Genomic DNA, 20,489 nt, shown 5'->3' on the forward strand with positions numbered 1-20,489 from the left:
CATCAGTTAAGATGAGGATCCGACTTAGGGCTTATGCACACTGCAGCTCATAAAGTTGCTTTTAGAGGCATTAGAGCTTTTAGTTAAGCTAGAAGAAGCTTGTACTTTTTGTGCACGTTTTTATTGAGCTTCTTCAAGCTTCTTTTGAGCTTTTTTGAGCATAACCTATTTTTTCACAAACCCTCCTTTAATGCCCTGTACACACAAGCGGATTTTCCGTCGGATGGTTTTTGCCAACGGAATTCCGCTCAAGCTTGGCTTGCATACACACGATCACACAAAAGTTCTCTGAACTTTCGACCATCAAGAAAGCGGTGATGTACAACACTATGACGAGCCAAGAAAATGAAGTTCAATGCTTCCGAGCATATGTCAAATTGTTTCCGAGCATGCGTAGGAATATTGCATGTCGGAATTTGTACAGACGATTGGAATTTCCGAATTTTCTGAACTTTTTCCAACCGAAAAATAGAGAACCTGCTCTCAATCGTTTGCTGGCTGGAATTCTGCAAGCAAAAGTCCAATGGAGCATACACACGGTTGGAATTTCTGACCAAAAGCTCACATCTGACTTTTGCTGGAAGAATTTCTGCTCGTGTGTATGGGGCTTAAGTCGAAAAGAAGACACCTTGAAGTAGTACAGGAAACTTTTCTAAAGTCGGAGCGAATTCAGTAGTGCTAATTAAGACCGCTCTCATTGACTAAAATGGGATGTGACCCTACTCGTATTGTAAGACCTCGCTCGTTTATCAAGTTAAAGTTTATAAACAAATGTTGCTAGTCTTGTAAAACACTCGCAGACCAAGTTACTTGCAATCCAAGGTTTTACTGTACTGTCTTTCCTTTTTGTTGACTGCATAGCTGTTTTTGGGTTACTGCACCTTGCACATTACCAGTGGAATATCCTTCTTTTGTTAAAATGTATTGCATTTTACCTGCAATCTTGTGTTGATGTTTATAGTCAAGTAATATATCCTAACCATTTTTTTTTCTTTTTAGATTGCCAGTTATGTGAACAAATCTGCATTGGATGTGTCTATTTTACAGAGATCTCTAGCCATTCTTGAATCTATGGTCCTGAACAGTCATGATTTGTATCAGAAAGTGGCACAGGAGATAACTATTGGACAGTTAATTCCACACCTTCAGGGGTAATCATTTTACATATGTGCCGACCTTGCTGTTCTTCTCTTATCTTCATAAGTATATCAGGACTTTTAGAAACATTTTTTTTAAAGTCCTTTATAAAAATGTAGGCCATATTTTTTTTCTTTACTTTTTAACTAGAAGCCCATCACTCATGACTACTCTAACCCCTGTTCCATGGCCAATAGAATATGAGTAATATGCAGAATGATCAATGTTGCCCAGGTTTTTGATCAACATATGACTGAGTCTGTTGCCATCTGAACAGAGGGATTACTTCTTGGGTACGATTCATCCTCTTGGTCCATCTTGATGTCATTTTAAGTTTTAACCGTCTAGTTTATAATTTTTTTTTTTTTTTTAAATGATTTAGCAGAAGGTCATGGTTTTACATACAACGAACACAGATACTGTTGCAACGGTAAGGCAGCTCAGACGCAGCTGAGTCGGTACGGTTGATGTGACAACACAATAACTCGTATAATTCTCAAAAGGCCAAGGACCTGTAGAGGTAGCATTATGACAAGGGTCTTATTAAAACTACCCAAACTACATAACAGAGGTCTCTGTAGCCCAGAGTGTACGTCCTTTATAAGGTTTGTGCCATTAAATCGAATCCCTAACCTTTAAGCCAGGCTTTTTTTTTTTTTTAAACAAATTAGCCAAGGGCAACAAACATAAAAAGAAAAGGAGGGCGGGAAAAAAAAAGAATAATGAAAAGTCAGCGATGCGGTAAAAAACAGTATTATTTTTACACCTTCTGTTTAATGATTATTTATAATAACATTGGTTATTTGTAATACATTTTATATTGTATTCAATTAAAATCTGAAGGTCTCCTTCACAAGGGCGTACTTAACTGTACACCAATGTGAGGGCCATGTTCTGCCTGCACAGGGGGTTGCACAGGTATTTTATGCATCCGCATGCAGGAATTCCCATGCATGTCAGTTGGAACAGACACAGCCACTGTTCCCAGTTTGACATCTGTGCGTGTCCTCCAATCCAGACCGTGTGAGTTTGGGGACACGCACTCACACAGATTTCAAATTGGGAGCAGTGGCTGTGTCAGTTCAGCCGCTGCATCCCAACTGACATGAATGTGACAGTCTGCACGTGGATGCACTGATCACCTGTGCATGTAAAGCATGGTCATTACATGGGTGTATGCTTAGGTATGTTATTGAGGCCTAATTGTTATATTTTTAATATTTTTTTGTTTTTGTTTATCCTTTTGACTTAAGGACTGATCAAGAGATTCAGACATACACTATCGCAGTAATTAATGCACTTTTCCTCAAAGCCCCAGATGATAAAAGACAGGTATGTGTTCATACATCGTAATCTATAATGTAATCAGAATTGGTGTGCAAAAAATTATATACAATATGCAGTATCCGTTGTTATTTAAAATGACTGTAATTACAGATAAGGACGTAGTCACTGGTGCATGTGTTTTAAATTATAGGCAATGGCTAACCATCTGTGAATGTTTGATGCATGTCACAATCACTTCTTTATACATTTTCCCTACATAATAGGAAGACACATTTTCATTGATTATATATTTTGAGAGTGTTTCATGTTTCTTCTCTATATTATTATGCCTGTTTTTCCTATACAGGTTTATTGATTCTGCCTCTAGGGCAGGGGTCTTCAAACATTTTAAACAAAGGGCCAGTTTACTGTTCTTCAGGCCTAAGGGGAGCTGGACTGTGGGCATTAGGAGTAGAAAAGGTCCTGACATTAGTCAAAATAAACAATGCCCCATCTTTGGTTTCAGTGGGAGGAATAGCGTCCCATTGTTGCTGTCATTGGGAGGAATTCTGCCCCCTCATTGGTGTCAGTGGGGGGTGGGATTATGCACCAATGTTCGTATCAGTGGATGAAAATAGTGTTCCAAGGGCCGTATAGAAGCAAGCAAAGGGCCATATCTGGCCCAGGGGCTACAGTTTGGTGACCATCTGTATATCAGACAGTCGGGTCAACATCCCTGGTCTATAGTTACTGAGATCATACAATATCACAGAGAGAGTATTGTTTACAGTTTGAGTATACTGAGGAAAAGTAATGGCCCGTACACACGATCTGAATATCACACGACAGATCGTACGACTTTTTTTGCTTAATAGTCGCAAGTAGAAATTGAATAGGTTACTAAAGTCACGAAATTCTCGTACAACAGAAAAAAAATTGTAAGTGATGTCACGTGTTGTAATGTATTAGTATTGTATTTTTGGACGACAACTGTACTGATTAAACGAAAATCGTACGATCCGGTATCGTATGAGGAAAATTTTTGTGCTTGACCGATCTAATAATATCGGATGAATTGTTGTGATCCGCTCTCAAAAGCTCTGTACTAAAGATCCAATTATCGCACGATCGCGTCAAAATCTGTATTTTTGGTCTGACTTTCAGATTGTGTGTACGGGCCATAAAGCACATTTTCAGTATTCATAAGCAGGAGGCAGAGACTGCATATGTTATCAGAAACTATGCCTATTCCCATGTACATATACTGTATATGTGTTGATTACACTGAAACTTTTTTTTTATGTTATCATACATTGAAAAATTTTTTTTTTATATAATGATATATATCCTAATTTAAAGTTGTCATCAGTCAATACAGCACAGGTTAGTATTACCAAAGTAAATGACGCTTTCTCTATTTTTCCTTGAGACATATTGCTGCAATTGTTAGAATTGTGGGTTTATACTGCCACCTGCAGGAGCTGTGTGTCTCAAGAAACTTGGCGAAAAGACATTCACAGTGTGCGCTTTGGTTCTGTTTTCACTCTCTTTCACCAAGAGACAGTGGCATTCACGCACATCTTACAGAACCTTAAGAGTAACTCCAATATAGAAAATAAAATAAAAATAGCATATACTGTTGCTACACAAGTCATGTTGTCATTTTATGTTGTTAAAAATGACCTTTTCTTTTCAATCTGCCGCTATACTTTTCAGTAAAATTTGATGCAATAAGGCAATCTAGAGGCGTTCTGTACTCTGTGGGTGTACAGAATGCCCTTATAAATGTAATTTTCTGCTTTTGTGGCTGGCTCACTCATTTTTCACAGAAGTCTGCACTTTCACACTGGGGCGGGGGTCTATTAGCAGTAAAACATGGCTAGTTTTAGAGTCACTTCACCGTCGTTTTAGCAGCACTTTTTTTCGGCCGCTAGCCGAAAGGGTTAAAAGCACCCATGTTGTGGCACTTTGGAAGCGCTGCCCATTCATTTCAATGGGTAGGGGCAGTGGAGGAACGGTGTATACACCACTCCTCCACTGCCCCAAAGATGCTGCTTGCGAGACTTTTTCCCCTGTTCCACAAGCGCACTGCCTCAGTGTGAAAGCAATCAGGCTTTCACATTGGGGAGACATGAGAGGCACTTTACAGGTGCTATTTTTACCGCTAAAGTGCCTGAAAGGCACCTCAGTGTGAAGGGGGTCTTAGATTCAAGTCATATTTTAGACACCCCTTGCAATAAGAATTTATTTTTGGTGAGATACTCCCTAAAATTAGGGAGTTTAGGGTTAAATACTTGTAAGGGGATGCAGACCTTGCATCTTACCTCGTTAGAACACAGAATGTGTGCCAGTTGATCATAATGAACCAAACCCTCCCATTCAGAATCAGTATGTGGCCAGCAAAATCATTGCACAGAGCAGGTAAGTATACCATGTTTATTATTTTATTGAAAAAATTAACCTTTAACAATCTTTCAGTAGGCACCAAGCCTGTTGGAAACAATGCTTTTTAGCGCATTTTTGTGCTGGGCATATATAGCAATGCAGCCCAATAGACATAGTGTTAAAGGGTCTTAATTTACGATTACAAAAAAGAAAGCAGACACAAAAATATCTTATTATGCAGTGATTAGGACAAAGAAGCATCCCTAGGTAGTTTCATATGTCAGTAAGAGCTATCTAACAAATTAACTGACTGACTTATTTACTGGTTCTTTTTCTATGGTAGTTTATAGTGATAATGAGTGGAAATTATGTTTGCTTAATTGTGAACACATTTTTGCAAGAAATACACATCGTTTCCATAAACATACTGTACATGGTATGTAAGGTACTGCATTAAATGATGAATGTGTGAGTTGTGTGAATATACGATGATGTGATGGCTTATTTCAAAATATTCTGATCGCTAGTTGCTGTTTTGTGACCTTTGATGTGTTAGATTAGATATGAGGAGGTGAATTATGTGAAATTAGAGCAATGTCCCTTTTCCCAGAGAGTCCCAAATGTTAGCCTTATGAATCAAATGCTCTATTAGATTAGTAGAGTAATAAATTTGTACATGTTATTGGCTTGATAGAGATATGCTTGTTATGAAATGTTGCACTCAGTTTCAATTTCTCCTCTTAATGCTGCCTTTGGCTGTGATTCCCTAAGCATTACATTGAGGACAGCATTGACATTCTTGATTTCCCTCTAAGCGTGAGTCTTAAACTTTTTAATGGTCTTGAAGGGCAGTCAGAGCATGCCTTAGAAAATGTGATAAGTGCTTGTTACTTCATTGCTGCATGATTGTTTGTGATTGTGATTAGGGAGGCATCTAACAATCCACGAGTGATGATTTTGTTTTTTGTTTTTTAAATTGCCTAATTTTGAAGCCTTACTATAAGCATACCTTTCCACAACCCTTTTGCTATTTTCTTTAGACCTTAAACATTGTTTGGGTTTGTCTACACTAGGGATCAAACAAAAAAAGTATGCATTTAATGGGCGGTTTTCTAATTTGGACACATTTATGCATATTTCATTTTTTTTGCAATGGGCTTCTTGGGCCAAAAGGCCAAAGTCCAACATGAGATGGCTTCATCATTAGACCTCAGATGTGATACAGTTACTTCTATTTAGTCCGGAAGGGTTCAAAGTAGAGATTTCAATCTACCTGGACCCTGAAAAATATGGCTCTCCACAGATGAGGACTCCAAAAATGGACCACAAGACCCCATCCCAAACATACAGTTTATACATCCTTGCTTTACCAAATTTTGGATCAACAAATGAGAAAATGTATTTATTAGAGGCAAATCCAACCAGGCTATCTACCCAATTATTACTTATGAATTAGGCAGTTCATTATTTTTCTCACCCATTGAGGGGCACAAGACATTTTTCAGCTTTAGATTATAGTGACATGTGCAGGAAGATTGGGCACTGGCACTCAAACTGTAGGAGAGCCCAAAGAAATCCCTTCTACTACCAGAATGCCTGTTTTTTTACTAGTGTCCTAGGAGAAAAGATGAACCTATTTTTTTTTTGTTGCATGTGTTTCTTCTCTACATCACTGTTAGAACTGGTCTCTGTGGTTGCAGTTATCCAGAGCTGTTAGGTCTTAGCCTAGCTTTTGGTGTGCTTTGTCAGTACCCTCCATGACTGGAAGTTGTAGGGCTGGCCTGGAAGTGACCATCGAGCAGTATGTTCTATGTAAGGCACTTTTAGACCCATTTCTAGTAAACCTGTGACCTCAGACTGGTTTTGAATGTCCAGAAGGTGAAATACTTTGTGTCCCTCAATAAGTCAAAATGAAAATAGGATTCTTATATTCCCCATAAAATGCTTTTCTTGCTTTTCTTGTACTGCATTGAGAGAAACAGGTCCCAGCCTGATCAAGCTCTTGGTTATTCTTTCTACATAACAAAAGTATTCTGGTAACAGGAAGAGTTATCTTGGACTGGCCAACAGTTTTTTGCCAGTGCCCAGTCCTCCTGCAGGTGGCAATATGACCAAAAGTTGAAAGACTTACTGTGTCTCTCAGTGTACTCAAAGGAAAGGGGTTTTATAGCAAGTACAGAAATCCTATGACTATCTGGCATAAACAAATAAAACAGGCAAACTCAGGGTGAAGGACTTTGTACTTGTATTTTTGGAAGGTAAAGGGGATTAAAATCTTTGTATGTTGACCATTTATAATTCAGGGTAAAACATTGCACTTTAAGCTTGTACGTACAGAGAACATGTATTACAGTTTTAGAGCCATGAAGAAAACAGAATAATGCTTGCGTAAATGTAACCTAAATTTGTCTTTGTGGTATGTTTTACGTTCGTATTTTCAGTGCCATAACATTAATGATTCAGCAGTACTAAGATTGTAATTTTAAAAAATAACATGGTTGACACTAAGTATTGTTTGAATGTCTTTTTTTTTTAAACAGGAGATGGCAAACATACTGGCACAAAAGCAGCTCCGTTCCATTATCCTTACAGTAAGCCATGATTTTTTTAATGTTTCTTGTACTTTAAGTACAGCATACTGTAATTTGTGATTTGTTGGAGGTTTCATTGTACCTAAGCTTTGTCTTGTAGCAGTTTTTGAATTTACTTATTTTTTCATAAGAATGGTTTTCATAAGAATGTTACTACTTCATGAATTATTGCAGTGCATTACTAAAGAAATTATAGGGGAGCTTGTAAAATTAAATGTATCTAAAATATAACTAAAGGCATTTTTTTTTACGTTTCAGATAAAGTGGAGCAGTTTTAATTGCTGTCTCTATCCCTCTTAGTGAGATTCACCCTCTCTTTTTGTCATGTCTACCATTTTCACCGAAGGAGAAAGAAAATCCCTCATTTTGGGTTGTCCCCAGAACAGTAATAGAGGGAAAACCTTCTAATGCAGACATGAATTCTTGTGACAACCAGGGATTTCCTCACTTGGAGAGTTTTCCTCTCACTTCCTGTTTTGGCTATGGGGTAGGAAGTGAGGAGAAATTTCCCCAATGGGACACAGATTGCAAAAAATCTTGACAGAAATGACCCTCCCTTTAATCCAAAATGAAAAGAAAACTTATGTCTTAAGTTTTCGTTTCATTTTTTTCAGATTTACTTCCGTGCCCACTTCAGTGTTTTGTTGAAAAATAACATGTTTAATCATTTTAGAAAATAATCCCTGTGGTTGTCTTGGGACTTTGATTTTACAAACCACATTTTGCAACCAAGCAACAGGATGGCGTGGTAGAAGAGTGGAGGAATGCCATCAGATATAAAATCAAAAGGGCAGCTGGTTTTAGTTTTTTTTTTTAGAATTCTGCCTCAAAAATACTTTGTACGTAGGCCTTCTTGAATATTATTATTATTATTATACAGGTTTTATATAGCGCCAACAGTTTGCTCAGCGCTTTACAACATAAGGGCAGACATTACATTTACATTACAATTTGGCACAAGAGGAATAAGAGGGCCCTGCTCGTTAGAGCTTACAATCTAAAAAGGAATATGAGAAGTCAATAGTAATTAGTATCCCTATGAATTAATCTATATTGAGATATGAATACACTAAAATACACACTATAAAATGAGTAACATAAAAGTTACTTTTACAGATTTTTTAATTACCAGCAAAATATGGAATCAACTCTTTGGAGCTCTTTGATTCTTAGCTGTGTTGCCTGATGTCTAGGATTCTAAGCTAGATTAGGTCTATGCCCTGTAAAATAAAAGTTAAAAAAGGTTGTGAAGCTATGACCAAATGTTAATGGGTAAAGCTCCATTCCTGCCAAAAGTATTTTGTGTTTTGTTTTCGACGGAGCGTCCAGTTTATATTGCTGTTGTGCCTGTTATAGGGCAGATTTCTTGTCAGGAACACAGACAAAAACAAAACCATGTTATGGGTGGGGAAGGGTTAAAACTTCAATAGTGTTTTTGTTGATGTCTATGTCTTTCTTTCCAGGTTACAGCCGTAGCCTCCATTTTTTGTACTGGAATCACAAGGACAAGTAAGAGCCTCTGTGAAGACTGATCATGTCTTTCTTGTTTTTCACAGCATGTCATCAGAGCACAGAGGACCATTAATAATGAGATGGCACACCAGCTCTATGTATTTCAAGTTTTAACTTTCAATCTCTTGGAGGATAGAATGATGACCAAAATGGATCCTCAAGACCAAGTGAGTAATTAATGTGAAATATTTTACTGTCCTTCAAGCTTTAGGGGGACGGTCTGCGGCTACTGGGAGTAGAAAATACCCTAGCATCAGGCATTTATATGTCATCACTGGTTTTAATGGGAGGAATTGTGCCCCATTGTTGTTATCAATGAGAAGAACAGTGCGCAATTGATGTTGTCAATAGGGGGTAGGGTGGATGTTGCCCCATCATTGGTTTCAGTTGGTGGAATAGTGTCCCAAGGGCCAGAGAAAGTCAAGCAAAGGGCCATATCCGGCCCCGGGCTGCATTTTCGAGACCACTGAGAATAAGCAAATCCTAACCATGTCTAGTCGTTAATTTACCTTTGTTATTTTATAGTGAAGTTCAGGTAGTTGCCCTGTGGTGAATGTAGTTATCAATTGTAGAATGTGTGAGACTGATGGTATCCTTTTGTTGAGTGGATAGTTAAAAGACAGAAAAAGCAGTAGAGTGGTAAGGCAAGGGAAAGGGTCTGATGTTTCCAAGAATGGCCTGGGTGAATAAAAGTGAATTTACCTACCAGTAGGCTAAGTTTGAGTGGTTAATTGTGGGTAAGGCATATTGTATTCAGTTGCCTATCCTTTCAAACAGTAATGTTTCCTCTCTATGGAACTAATGCAAGTTTATGTCATCTAGACCATGTGCAAGTTATATACTGCCACCTGAAAACATACATCTTGTGCAAAATCTCCTCTGTCCAAGGCCATTTTAACATTAAAATGTGTTAGATGGTAACACATTAAAACTTTACAGTATCTCTCTATACTCCACAATATGGACCACTGCATCTTAAAGAATATTTTAAATACATTTTGCAGATCCATGAAGGGATTATTTTGTTTTATCTGCCTTTATATTTCATAGAAACACATGCAAATGTCATTTAAGCTTGCAATGTATTATGCAAATTTATGCACCACTGTAGTGCACAGTATGGGCTCATTCACACCAGAAACTGTGCATTTCCTGCATATTTTTGCATGTTTTTTTATGTGCATTTGCATGTATTTTTGGTGGGTTTTTCATAAGCTTTTATTTCTTTTGCAGTCACTTCTGTCTTCTTTTGGCTTTTATGTGCACTGCATTTTTGTGCATTTTTAGTGCAGAAAAATGCAGCTTGCTGTACTTTATTTTTCAAAGCACTGCACTACACTGCAAAGCGTGAACAATACCCATAACATAACCTGGATTTTGAACTGTGTATGCTGTTGGAGTGCAGTCAAAAAGCATCCATCTGCATCTGACAGGAATGGGCCATAATCAAAGTTTACATATTTTTTTTACAGACAATTAAAGCTTAAAGCATGATATTCTGCCTTTAGCTGTACTGTATGTGCTTTTGATCACAAAGGATCTCTACTAACATACAATGGTCTCCATTAAGTTGTTCTTTATTCCATTACTGTCTTCTTTCCTCTGCTTGTCCCCAGGCCCAAAGAGATATTATATTTGAGTTACGTAGAATTGCTTTTGATGTAGAGCCAGACCAAAACACTCTTGGTGGGAGCATTGAGAAAAGAAAGTCTATGTACACCCGGGACTATAAAAAGCTTGGATTCACTGTGAGTACTCCTAGAATTATTGATAATTTTTATTGTTTATATTATTCGAATCAGCTGATCCTAAGGCTACACTGCTTTATGTGACTTAACTTTACATGGTTTTATTCTTTGTTTTTTTGTGAATTGAGCATAAATTTACATACATAGATTGCGGCCTAATGAAATAGCTGAATAGGTTTACTATGCATAATTTATAAGAACTAATTCAAATTGGCTATTGATTAAAAAACAACCAGATATTTTTTTCATTTTCAAGCTCAATAAAAAAATTCAGACTGTGCTCAATAGGTGGTGTTGGTATCATTGCCATTTTTCCTGCGCTAACCAAAAGCTTATTCAGTGACTATGCAAATAGCATTGATGATGGGAAAAGTGCATTAACCTATGATCACCAGTCAAATTTTGGTTAGACCAGTGAAAGAAAAAGAACAGATTTGATTTGTTTTTGTGCATTATGCAGGCCATACACGCAGGGCCGTCTTTAAGGCAGGGCAAAAGGGGCAGCTGCCCTGGGCCCTGTCTTTGTTGTGGGACCCAAAGCAGCTGCTTCATACTTGCCAACCATTCCAGTTTAAATTCCCTTGTCTCTTGAAGTTTTTGTCCTGTGCTGTGTCCTGATATCTCAGTGTGAAATGCTGCTACTAATGCTGCCCAGCTCTACCCAGCTCTGCCCTATTGTTGTGTATGGATGACTCACCTGCAGACCCTGTGTTTACATGTAAATAACCGTCATTCATATGTAAATAGCGGCGACATTCATATGTAAATAGCTGAGGTCGGCAGCATTGATATGTAAATAAAGGTGGCATTCATATATATCATGCCCCCCTGCAGTGAGGAGAAGATGTGCTGTAACTTATAGCAACCAGTGAGCAGTATTATTGTACAGTAATCTCTAGCAACCAATCAGCAAGCAGAAATCATGTGCTATAACCTCTAGCAACTAATCAGTGAGCCCAGTCACTAAGCAGTAATGATATGCTGTAACCTCTGGCAACCAATCGCAATCGCTGCCTAATCTGATACAGTAAACTGATTTTAAGTCTAGCTGCTATTTATTGTATGTCTCAGAGAAGGTGGAGAGCGAAATTGCATGGGGGCCCCAAGAAAATTTTTGCCCTGGGTCCAATCAATATTAAAGACGGTGTAAAAGCAACAGTACAGCGCATAAATAAATAATCTAAGTGAAATGAAAAAGTGACACTCTATTAGTGCATCAAAATACAAAAGTCCATATATTTAAAGAACAATAAATGGAGATGTCAGAAAAGAGATCCGCTGGTGCAATGTGCCTTCAATCGACAAAAATAAGTGATGATGTGATTCCTTCACCAATAATCAAGATGGACTCTCACCTCAAAATATAGACCCCTGATTTAACAGACAGGTCAGAAAACGCATGTTCCCATCATGGGTAACTCACAGCATTCAGTAGATATAGCGGTAGTGCTCAAAGATTGAATCCTTTTCAGTATCCTCAATTTAATATGATTCCATAAAAAACATAAGAAAACAAAATCTAGTGCTCTCTGTTTCCACAAATTTATTTAAAACAGAAGTAAAAGAGATACACTCACATTCTGGTGCACTGATCTCCAGTGCTGAGTGCTGGGCATGAAAACAAATGTATCACAACGTCCATGCATGGATCAGTATAGCAGCCCGCGGGTGACGTCACGGCTTAGGTCACGTGGTCCGTACGCGTTGCGTCCCCGAAAGTAGGCGGGACTTCATCAGCGGCGACGGCGTGACGTCAAACGGCCGCTTTTAAGCTGGTATACTGATACTGAGCCAATGAAAAAGAAGGTAGTGCGCAAGGCAATTTCATAGAGATAACACACATCGAGCGTGACTCCGGAAGCCAAATTAACACTTAGATAATTACCAGAGAGAGAGGAAGAGTTATAAAAACTATTGAAACTAATAACACAGAGGAGTGCATATGAATTGAGCCACATCAATGGCAACTTACATACGCACCAACCTGGTGCCCTCAAATGGGGCTTATTAGATAACAACAAGAAAAATTTCTAATTACCTTTAAAAGAGCAGTGTTATAGCACAAATGCGGGGACACATAAATGTATCTCAAACCATCATTGCACCACTAAAAAGATATAAATAAAAAATAATAAATAAAACCACAATGCCGCCGACGCCATCAGCAAGCAATACTGATCCATGCATGGAAACAACAATTTAATACAAATAAGTTACATAATAAAAAGAAATACCAAAATAAATGACAGAAAATGAGATATAGATAGAAAATATAATAAATATAAAAATAAAATAAAAATAAAAATACAAATAAAAATAAAAATAAGAAAATAAAAATAAAAATAAAAAATATAAAATATAAAAATAAAAATAAATAAAAATAAAAATAAATAACACATACATAAGTGAAATTAGCAAAACTATCTATCCGAAATGAAGCAATTTAAATCAAAGTCAACGTTCAAGCCACTTGGGGCAAGAACCTTTGTTTCATGTATCCAATGCGACTCACGTCTGCTCAGTTGGCGTATGAAGTTGCCTCCACGCCAATGTTTCGTAACCTTCTCTATCCCCCAGAAACTCAAACTCTTGGGATTCTGAGCATGTACCAATTTAAAATGACGAGACACATTGTGTGTCCTCAGACCCTTCTTAATATTATTCACATGCTCACCAAGCCTCACATGAAGAGGCCTAGACGTCCTGCCAATATATTGGAGGCCACATCCACATTGTAACATATATACCACCCCTACCGTGGAGCAAGTGATCAGTTGATCAATCATGTACTCCCTGTTGTTACTAGTAGCAACGAAGGATTTCCTCTTTTTTATATTACATCTGGAGTGTTTGCAAGCAGTACACCTACCACAAGCATAAAAACCAGACAAAAAAGAAAAAAGCCTGCTTTCAGTTTGTACGGGAGGATCAATGACACTGGGGGCTATCTGATCACGTAACGAGGGAGCCTTTTTATATATAAAAGAGGGACGTGCGGGTAACAAAGGTCCTAATACCCGATCCTGTTTCAATATAAACCAGTTTTTGGCAACTAATTTTTCGAATTTCTTGTACTGGACATTATAGTCCAGAACCATTCTGAAGTTAGTACCTCCATCTGCTGGTTCTTTTATTTTATCTCCTAATAAAAGAGATCTATCTAACTGTTGTACTCGAGCTACTTCATGATCTAGACTAGATCTATCATAGCCTTTTTCCTGAAATTTAGAGGATAGAATTTGAGCCTGAAGGGCAAAATCGTCCACTTTGGAACAATTACATCTCAATCTTACATACTGTCCTCTGGGGATGTTGCACAACCAAGACTTATGGTGGCAGCTCCCCAGAGGAATGTATGAATTACGATCGGTGGGTTTAAAATAATTCTTCAAAGACAACCCATCAACATCTTTAACGATCTCCAAATCAAGGAATACCATACGTTCCTGACTAATGTTCCAAGAGAGCTGGATGTTCTTATCATTCGTGTTCATGGTCCCAATGAAATTATCCAAACTAACTCGGTCACCGTCCCATATCATAATCAGGTCGTCAATAAATCTTTTGTAGCAGATTAATTCATGGGGGCGATTACGAAAGACAACGTCCTCCTCCCAGTGGGCCATAAACAAATTGGCCACACTGGGAGCGAACTTAGCCCCCATGGCGACACCCCTGATCTGTAAATAGAACTGATGATTAAACCAAAAATAATTTCTGGTCAAACAAAACTTTAAACATTTAAGGAGGAATTTTTTATGGCACTCAGAAAGATCAGAAAATGTGGACATAGCCCACTGGACTGAAGCCTGCGCGTCATTGTGCCCAATAATAGTATATAAGGAGCCAACATCAGCAGTCACCAGGAAACAGGAAGCTGAACATTCTAATGATTCAAGGATTTGTATGATATGTTTGGTGTCTTTAAGAAATGCCTTTGTTTTCAACACTAAAGGCTGCAAAAAGGTATCGATATATTGGCCCACTCTAGATGAAATAGAATCAATGCCATTAACTATAGGCCTGCCGGGAGGATTAACACAATCCTTATGTATCTTCGGCAGGCTATATATAATGGGGGTTCTACAGAACAGCGGATCAAGATAGAGTCCCTCTTTTTTATTTAAAACATTCTTATTTTTCCCTTCCTCTATTAGCCAATGTAATTCATCCTTGTATTGTAACATAGGATCTTTGTTTAACACTTGATAAGTATCTATGTCACTCACAAGTCGATTCATTTCGGACATATAATAATTTTTATTTAGGATGACCAACCCACCACCCTTGTCGGCGGGGCGTATAATGATGTCATCCCTATTTTTTAAAGACTCCACACCCAGTTTGATATACTGGGGATCTTTCACTTTACGTATTTTTAATGTATCTAAATCCTTTGTTACGACATTTTTAAAAACCTCCAGGAACTTGTTATCAGTATTGAGAGGGTTAAACGTAGATTTGTTACGGAGATTAGAATGTTGAGTTTCAAAAGTTCTAACCTGTTTAGTCGGATTAGACAAAAAATACTTTTTCATATTCAGATTCCTAATGAACTTCTGAATATTAACATAAGTATGAAATTTATTTAAATTTCGAACGGGAGCAAATTTTAAACCCCTATCTAAAACCTTCAGTTCATTATCACTTAATGTGCATCCACTAAGGTTATAGATACCAGCTCCTACTGGGGTTTTTGTTTTTTGAATTCTCCTACCCCCTCTCCTTCCTCTCTCTCTTTTCTTTTTCGAACCTGACTGCCTGACCGGGGGGTTACGTGGGGTTGCTGTTTCCACCACTCCTGATGGGTAGGTGGTTGTACATGGGGTGGGTTGATGGGTTGATGAATGGGTGGTTGCACATAGGGGCCCCCCCCTGGTCCACCCCGCACACCCAAAAAATCCCCTCCCTCATTTGATGAGCCATATTGTAGTGGCGCAAATCTGTTGGACACAGGTATAGGGTACCTCACAGGACCCCCATACGAAGCCCCCTGATGGGCAATGTGTTCATGCTGGTAACCTCCCTGTCTATTTGGGGAGTGATAGCTATAATAGTATTGGGAATCATTCCCAGGGCCATCCCTAGGACCCCAATTCCTATTAAAATTGCTGTTACCTCTCCCCCTATTTTTCCCGCGATTATTACAGGCACCCCTCCCATATGTACCTCCTCTAGGGGAGTTACTTCCATTACCAATTGATCCAGTTTGAAGGTATTGTGGTGCCGGAATGGTTTGGGAGCCTGGAGGGGGTAAGGAGGTTATCACATCAACCTCAATAGGAACATTATTAGGACTATCTCCCTCAGACTGATTCATCTTCTGCCATTTAAACACATTCCCCCCATTAAAATCATCAGAATCCCTCAAGAACTTTTTCTTTTTCTTATTTTGGACCTCAACATCCCATTTAGTGACCTTATCCCTCAATTCAACAGAGAATCTGGTGAAGTCAGGAGTATCTTTAAATGGTTCAATAGAGCTCCTGATATCATTAATCTGAGTTTCTAAAATAGTCATTTTCCTTTGCTTTCGTTTCAGCAAAAAATCCATCAGTTCCAGACCTTTTTCCAAGAAAAAACCTTCGCGGGAAAAATAGGGGGAGAGGTAACAGCAATTTTAATAGGAATTGGGGTCCTAGGGATGGCCCTGGGAATGATTACCAATACTATTATAGCTATCACTCCCCAAATAGACAGGGAGGTTACCAGCATGAACACATTGCCCATCAGGGGGCTTCGTATGGGGGTCCTGTGAGGTACCCTATACCTGTGTCCAACAGATTTGCGCCACTACAATATGGCTCATCAAATGAGGGAGGGGATTTTTTGGGTGTGCGGGGTTGACCAGGGGGGGGCCCCTATGTGCAACCACCCATTCATCAACCCATCAACCCACCCCATGTACAACCACCTACCCATCAGGAGTGGTGGAAACAGCAACCCCACGTAACCCCCCGGTCAGGCAGTCAGGTTCGAAAAAGAAAAGAGAGAGAGGAAGGAGAGGGGGTAGGAGAATTCAAAAAACAAAAACCCCAGTAGGAGCTGGTATCTATAACCTTAGTGGATGCACATTAAGTGATAATGAACTGAAGGTTTTAGATAGGGGTTTAAAATTTGCTCCCGTTCGAAATGTAAATAAATTTCATACTTATGTTAATATTCAGAAGTTCATTAGGAATCTGAATATGAAAAAGTATTTTTTTGTCTAATCCGACTAAACAGGTTAGAACTTTTGAAACTCAACATTCTAATCTCCGTAACAAATCTACGTTTAACCCTCTCAATACTGATAACAAGTTCCTGGAGGTTTTTAAAAATGTCGTAACAAAGGATTTAGATACATTAAAAATACGTAAAGTGAAAGATCCCCAGTATATCAAACTGGGTGTGGAGTCTTTAAAAAATAGGGATGACATCATTATACGCCCCGCCGACAAGGGTGGTGGGTTGGTCATCCTAAATAAAAATTATTATATGTCCGAAATGAATCGACTTGTGAGTGACATAGATACTTATCAAGTGTTAAACAAAGATCCTATGTTACAATACAAGGATGAATTACATTGGCTAATAGAGGAAGGGAAAAATAAGAATGTTTTAAATAAAAAAGAGGGACTCTATCTTGATCCGCTGTTCTGTAGAACCCCCATTATATATAGCCTGCCGAAGATACATAAGGATTGTGTTAATCCTCCCGGCAGGCCTATAGTTAATGGCATTGATTCTATTTCATCTAGAGTGGGCCAATATATCGATACCTTTTTGCAGCCTTTAGTGTTGAAAACAAAGGCATTTCTTAAAGACACCAAACATATCATACAAATCCTTGAATCATTAGAATGTTCAGCTTCCTGTTTCCTGGTGACTGCTGATGTTGGCTCCTTATATACTATTATTGGGCACAATGACGCGCAGGCTTCAGTCCAGTGGGCTATGTCCACATTTTCTGATCTTTCTGAGTGCCATAAAAAATTCCTCCTTAAATGTTTAAAGTTTTGTTTGACCAGAAATTATTTTTGGTTTAATCATCAGTTCTATTTACAGATCAGGGGTGTCGCCATGGGGGCTAAGTTCGCTCCCAGTGTGGCCAATTTGTTTATGGCCCACTGGGAGGAGGACGTTGTCTTTCGCAATCGCCCCCATGAATTAATCTGCTACAAAAGATTTATTGACGACCTGATTATGATATGGGACGGTGACCGAGTTAGTTTGGACAATTTCATTGGGACCATGAACACGAATGATAAGAACATCCAGCTCTCTTGGAACATTAGTCAGGAACGTATGGTATTCCTTGATTTGGAGATCGTTAAAGATGTTGATGGGTTGTCTTTGAAGAATTATTTTAAACCCACCGATCGTAATTCATACATTCCTCTGGGGAGCTGCCACCATAAGTCTTGGTTGTGCAACATCCCCAGAGGACAGTATGTAAGATTGAGACGTAATTGTTCCAAAGTGGACGATTTTGCCCTTCAGGCTCAAATTCTATCCTCTAAATTTCAGGAAAAAGGCTATGATAGATCTAGTCTAGATCATGAAGTAGCTCGAGTACAACAGTTAGATAGATCTCTTTTATTAGGAGATAAAATAAAAGAACCAGCAGATGGAGGTACTAACTTCAGAATGGTTCTGGATTATAATGTCCAGTACAAGAAATTCGAAAAATGAGTTGCCAAAAACCTGGTTTATATTGAAACAGGATCGGGTATTAGGACCTTTGTTACCCGCACGTCCCTCTTTTATATATAAAAAGGCTCCCTCGTTACGTGATCAGATAGCCCCCAGTGTCATTGATCCTCCCGTACAAACTGAAAGCAGGCTTTTTTCTTTTTTGTCTGGTTTTTATGCTTGTGGTAGGTGTACTGCTTGCAAACACTCCAGATGTAATATAAAAAAGAGGAAATCCTTCGTTGCTACTAGTAACAACAGGGAGTACATGATTGATCAACTGATCACTTGCTCCACGGTAGGGGTGGTATATATGTTACAATGTGGATGTGGCCTCCAATATATTGGCAGGACGTCTAGGCCTCTTCATGTGAGGCTTGGTGAGCATGTGAATAATATTAAGAAGGGTCTGAGGACACACAATGTGTCTCGTCATTTTAAATTGGTACATGCTCAGAATCCCAAGAGTTTGAGTTTCTGGGGGATAGAGAAGGTTACGAAACATTGGCGTGGAGGCAACTTCATACGCCAACTGAGCAGACGTGAGTCGCATTGGATACATGAAAAAAAGGTTCTTGCCCCAAGTGGCTTGAACGTTGACTTTGATTTAAATTGCTTCATTTCGGATAGATAGTTTTGCTAATTTCACTTATGTATGTGTTATTTATTTTTATTTTTATTTATTTTTATTTTTATATTTTATATTTTTTATTTTTATTTTTATTTTCTTATTTTTATTTTTATTTGTATTTTTATTTTTATTTTTATTTTTATATTTATTATATTTTCTATCTATATCTCATTTTCTGTCATTTATTTTGGTATTTCTTTTTATTATGTAACTTATTTGTATTAAATTGTTGTTTCCATGCATGGATCAGTATTGCTTGCTGATGGCGTCGGCGGCATTGTGGTTTTATTTATTATTTTTTATTTATATCTTTTTAGTGGTGCAATGATGGTTTGAGATACATTTATGTGTCCCCGCATTTGTGCTATAACACTGCTCTTTTAAAGGTAATTAGAAATTTTTCTTGTTGTTATCTAATAAGCCCCATTTGAGGGCACCAGGTTGGTGCGTATGTAAGTTGCCATTGATGTGGCTCAATTCATATGCACTCCTCTGTGTTATTAGTTTCAATAGTTTTTATAACTCTTCCTCTCTCTCTGGTAATTATCTAAGTGTTAATTTGGCTTCCGGAGTCACGCTCGATGTGTGTTATCTCTATGAAATTGCCTTGCGCACTACCTTCTTTTTCATTGGCTCAGTATCAGTATACCAGCTTAAAAGCGGCCGTTCGACGTCACGCCGTCGCCGCTGATGAAGTCCCGCCTACTTTCGGGGACGCAACGCGTACGGACCACGTGACCTAAGCCGTGACGTCACCCGCGGGCTGCTATACTGATCCATGCATGGACGTTGTGATACATTTGTTTTCATGCCCAGCACTCAGCACTGGAGATCAGTGCACCAGAATGTGAGTGTATCTCTTTTACTTCTGTTTTAAATAAATTTGTGGAAACAGAGAGCACTAGATTTTGTTTTCTTATGTTTTTTATGGAATCATATTAAATTGAGGATACTGAAAAGGATTCAATCTTTGAGCACTACCGCTATATCTACTGAATGCTGTGAGTTACCCATGATGGGAACATGCGTTTTCTGACCTGTCTGTTAAATCAGGGGTCTATATTTTGAGGTGAGAGTCCATCTTGATTATTGGTGAAGGAATCACATCATCACTTATTTTTGTCGATTGAAGGCACATTGCACCAGCGGATCTCTTTTCTGACATCTCCATTTATTGTTCTTTAAATATATGGACTTTTGTATTTTGATGCACTAATAGAGTGTCACTTTTTCATTTCACTTAGATTATTTATTTATGCGCTGTACTGTTGCTTTTACTTTGTAATGTGGGATTTGGTATTTTGACCTATAGTATTCGAGCTGCATTTTTTAATTAACTGTTTAATTTTTCACTTATGTGTTGTGTTCAGCGCTGATTGATCCGTTTTATAATATTAAAGACGGCCCTGCATACACGGTTCGAATTTCAAAAGAATTTTCTTTCGAAAATCGTACCTAAGAATTTTCGTACAAATTTTGCACCATTAGTGGGCTGCAGCAACTTCCGATTTTCGTGCGGAAATCTAATTTGAGGAATCGGGCATG

At 38.3% G+C, this 20,489-nt stretch overlaps 1 protein-coding gene across 4 annotated transcripts in view; it reads left to right on the forward strand.

Moving 5' to 3' along the window:
- The window catches only part of ELMO1 (engulfment and cell motility 1), a 568,419-nt gene that overhangs the window by 193,771 nt on the left and 354,159 nt on the right, over positions 1–20,489 (forward strand). For 3 of the 4 annotated variants that reach the window (XM_077491651.1, XM_077491653.1, XM_077491654.1), the window contains exons 9-14: positions 1,000–1,151; positions 2,391–2,469; positions 5,560–5,604; positions 7,329–7,379; positions 8,936–9,058; positions 10,508–10,639. In XM_077491651.1, the coding sequence (XP_077347777.1) occupies positions 1,000–1,151; positions 2,391–2,469; positions 5,560–5,604; positions 7,329–7,379; positions 8,936–9,058; positions 10,508–10,639 (582 nt within the window). The remainder of the gene's footprint in view (positions 1–999; positions 1,152–2,390; positions 2,470–5,559; positions 5,605–7,328; positions 7,380–8,935; positions 9,059–10,507; positions 10,640–20,489) is intronic. The other variant, XM_077491655.1, reaches the window with a different exon arrangement.

This window comes from Lithobates pipiens, unplaced genomic scaffold (genome assembly GCF_037356315.1).
Source record: "Lithobates pipiens isolate NorthernLeopardFrog02 unplaced genomic scaffold, aLitPip1_a1.2 Scaffold_19, whole genome shotgun sequence".
Lineage (NCBI taxonomy): Eukaryota > Metazoa > Chordata > Amphibia > Anura > Ranidae > Lithobates > Lithobates pipiens.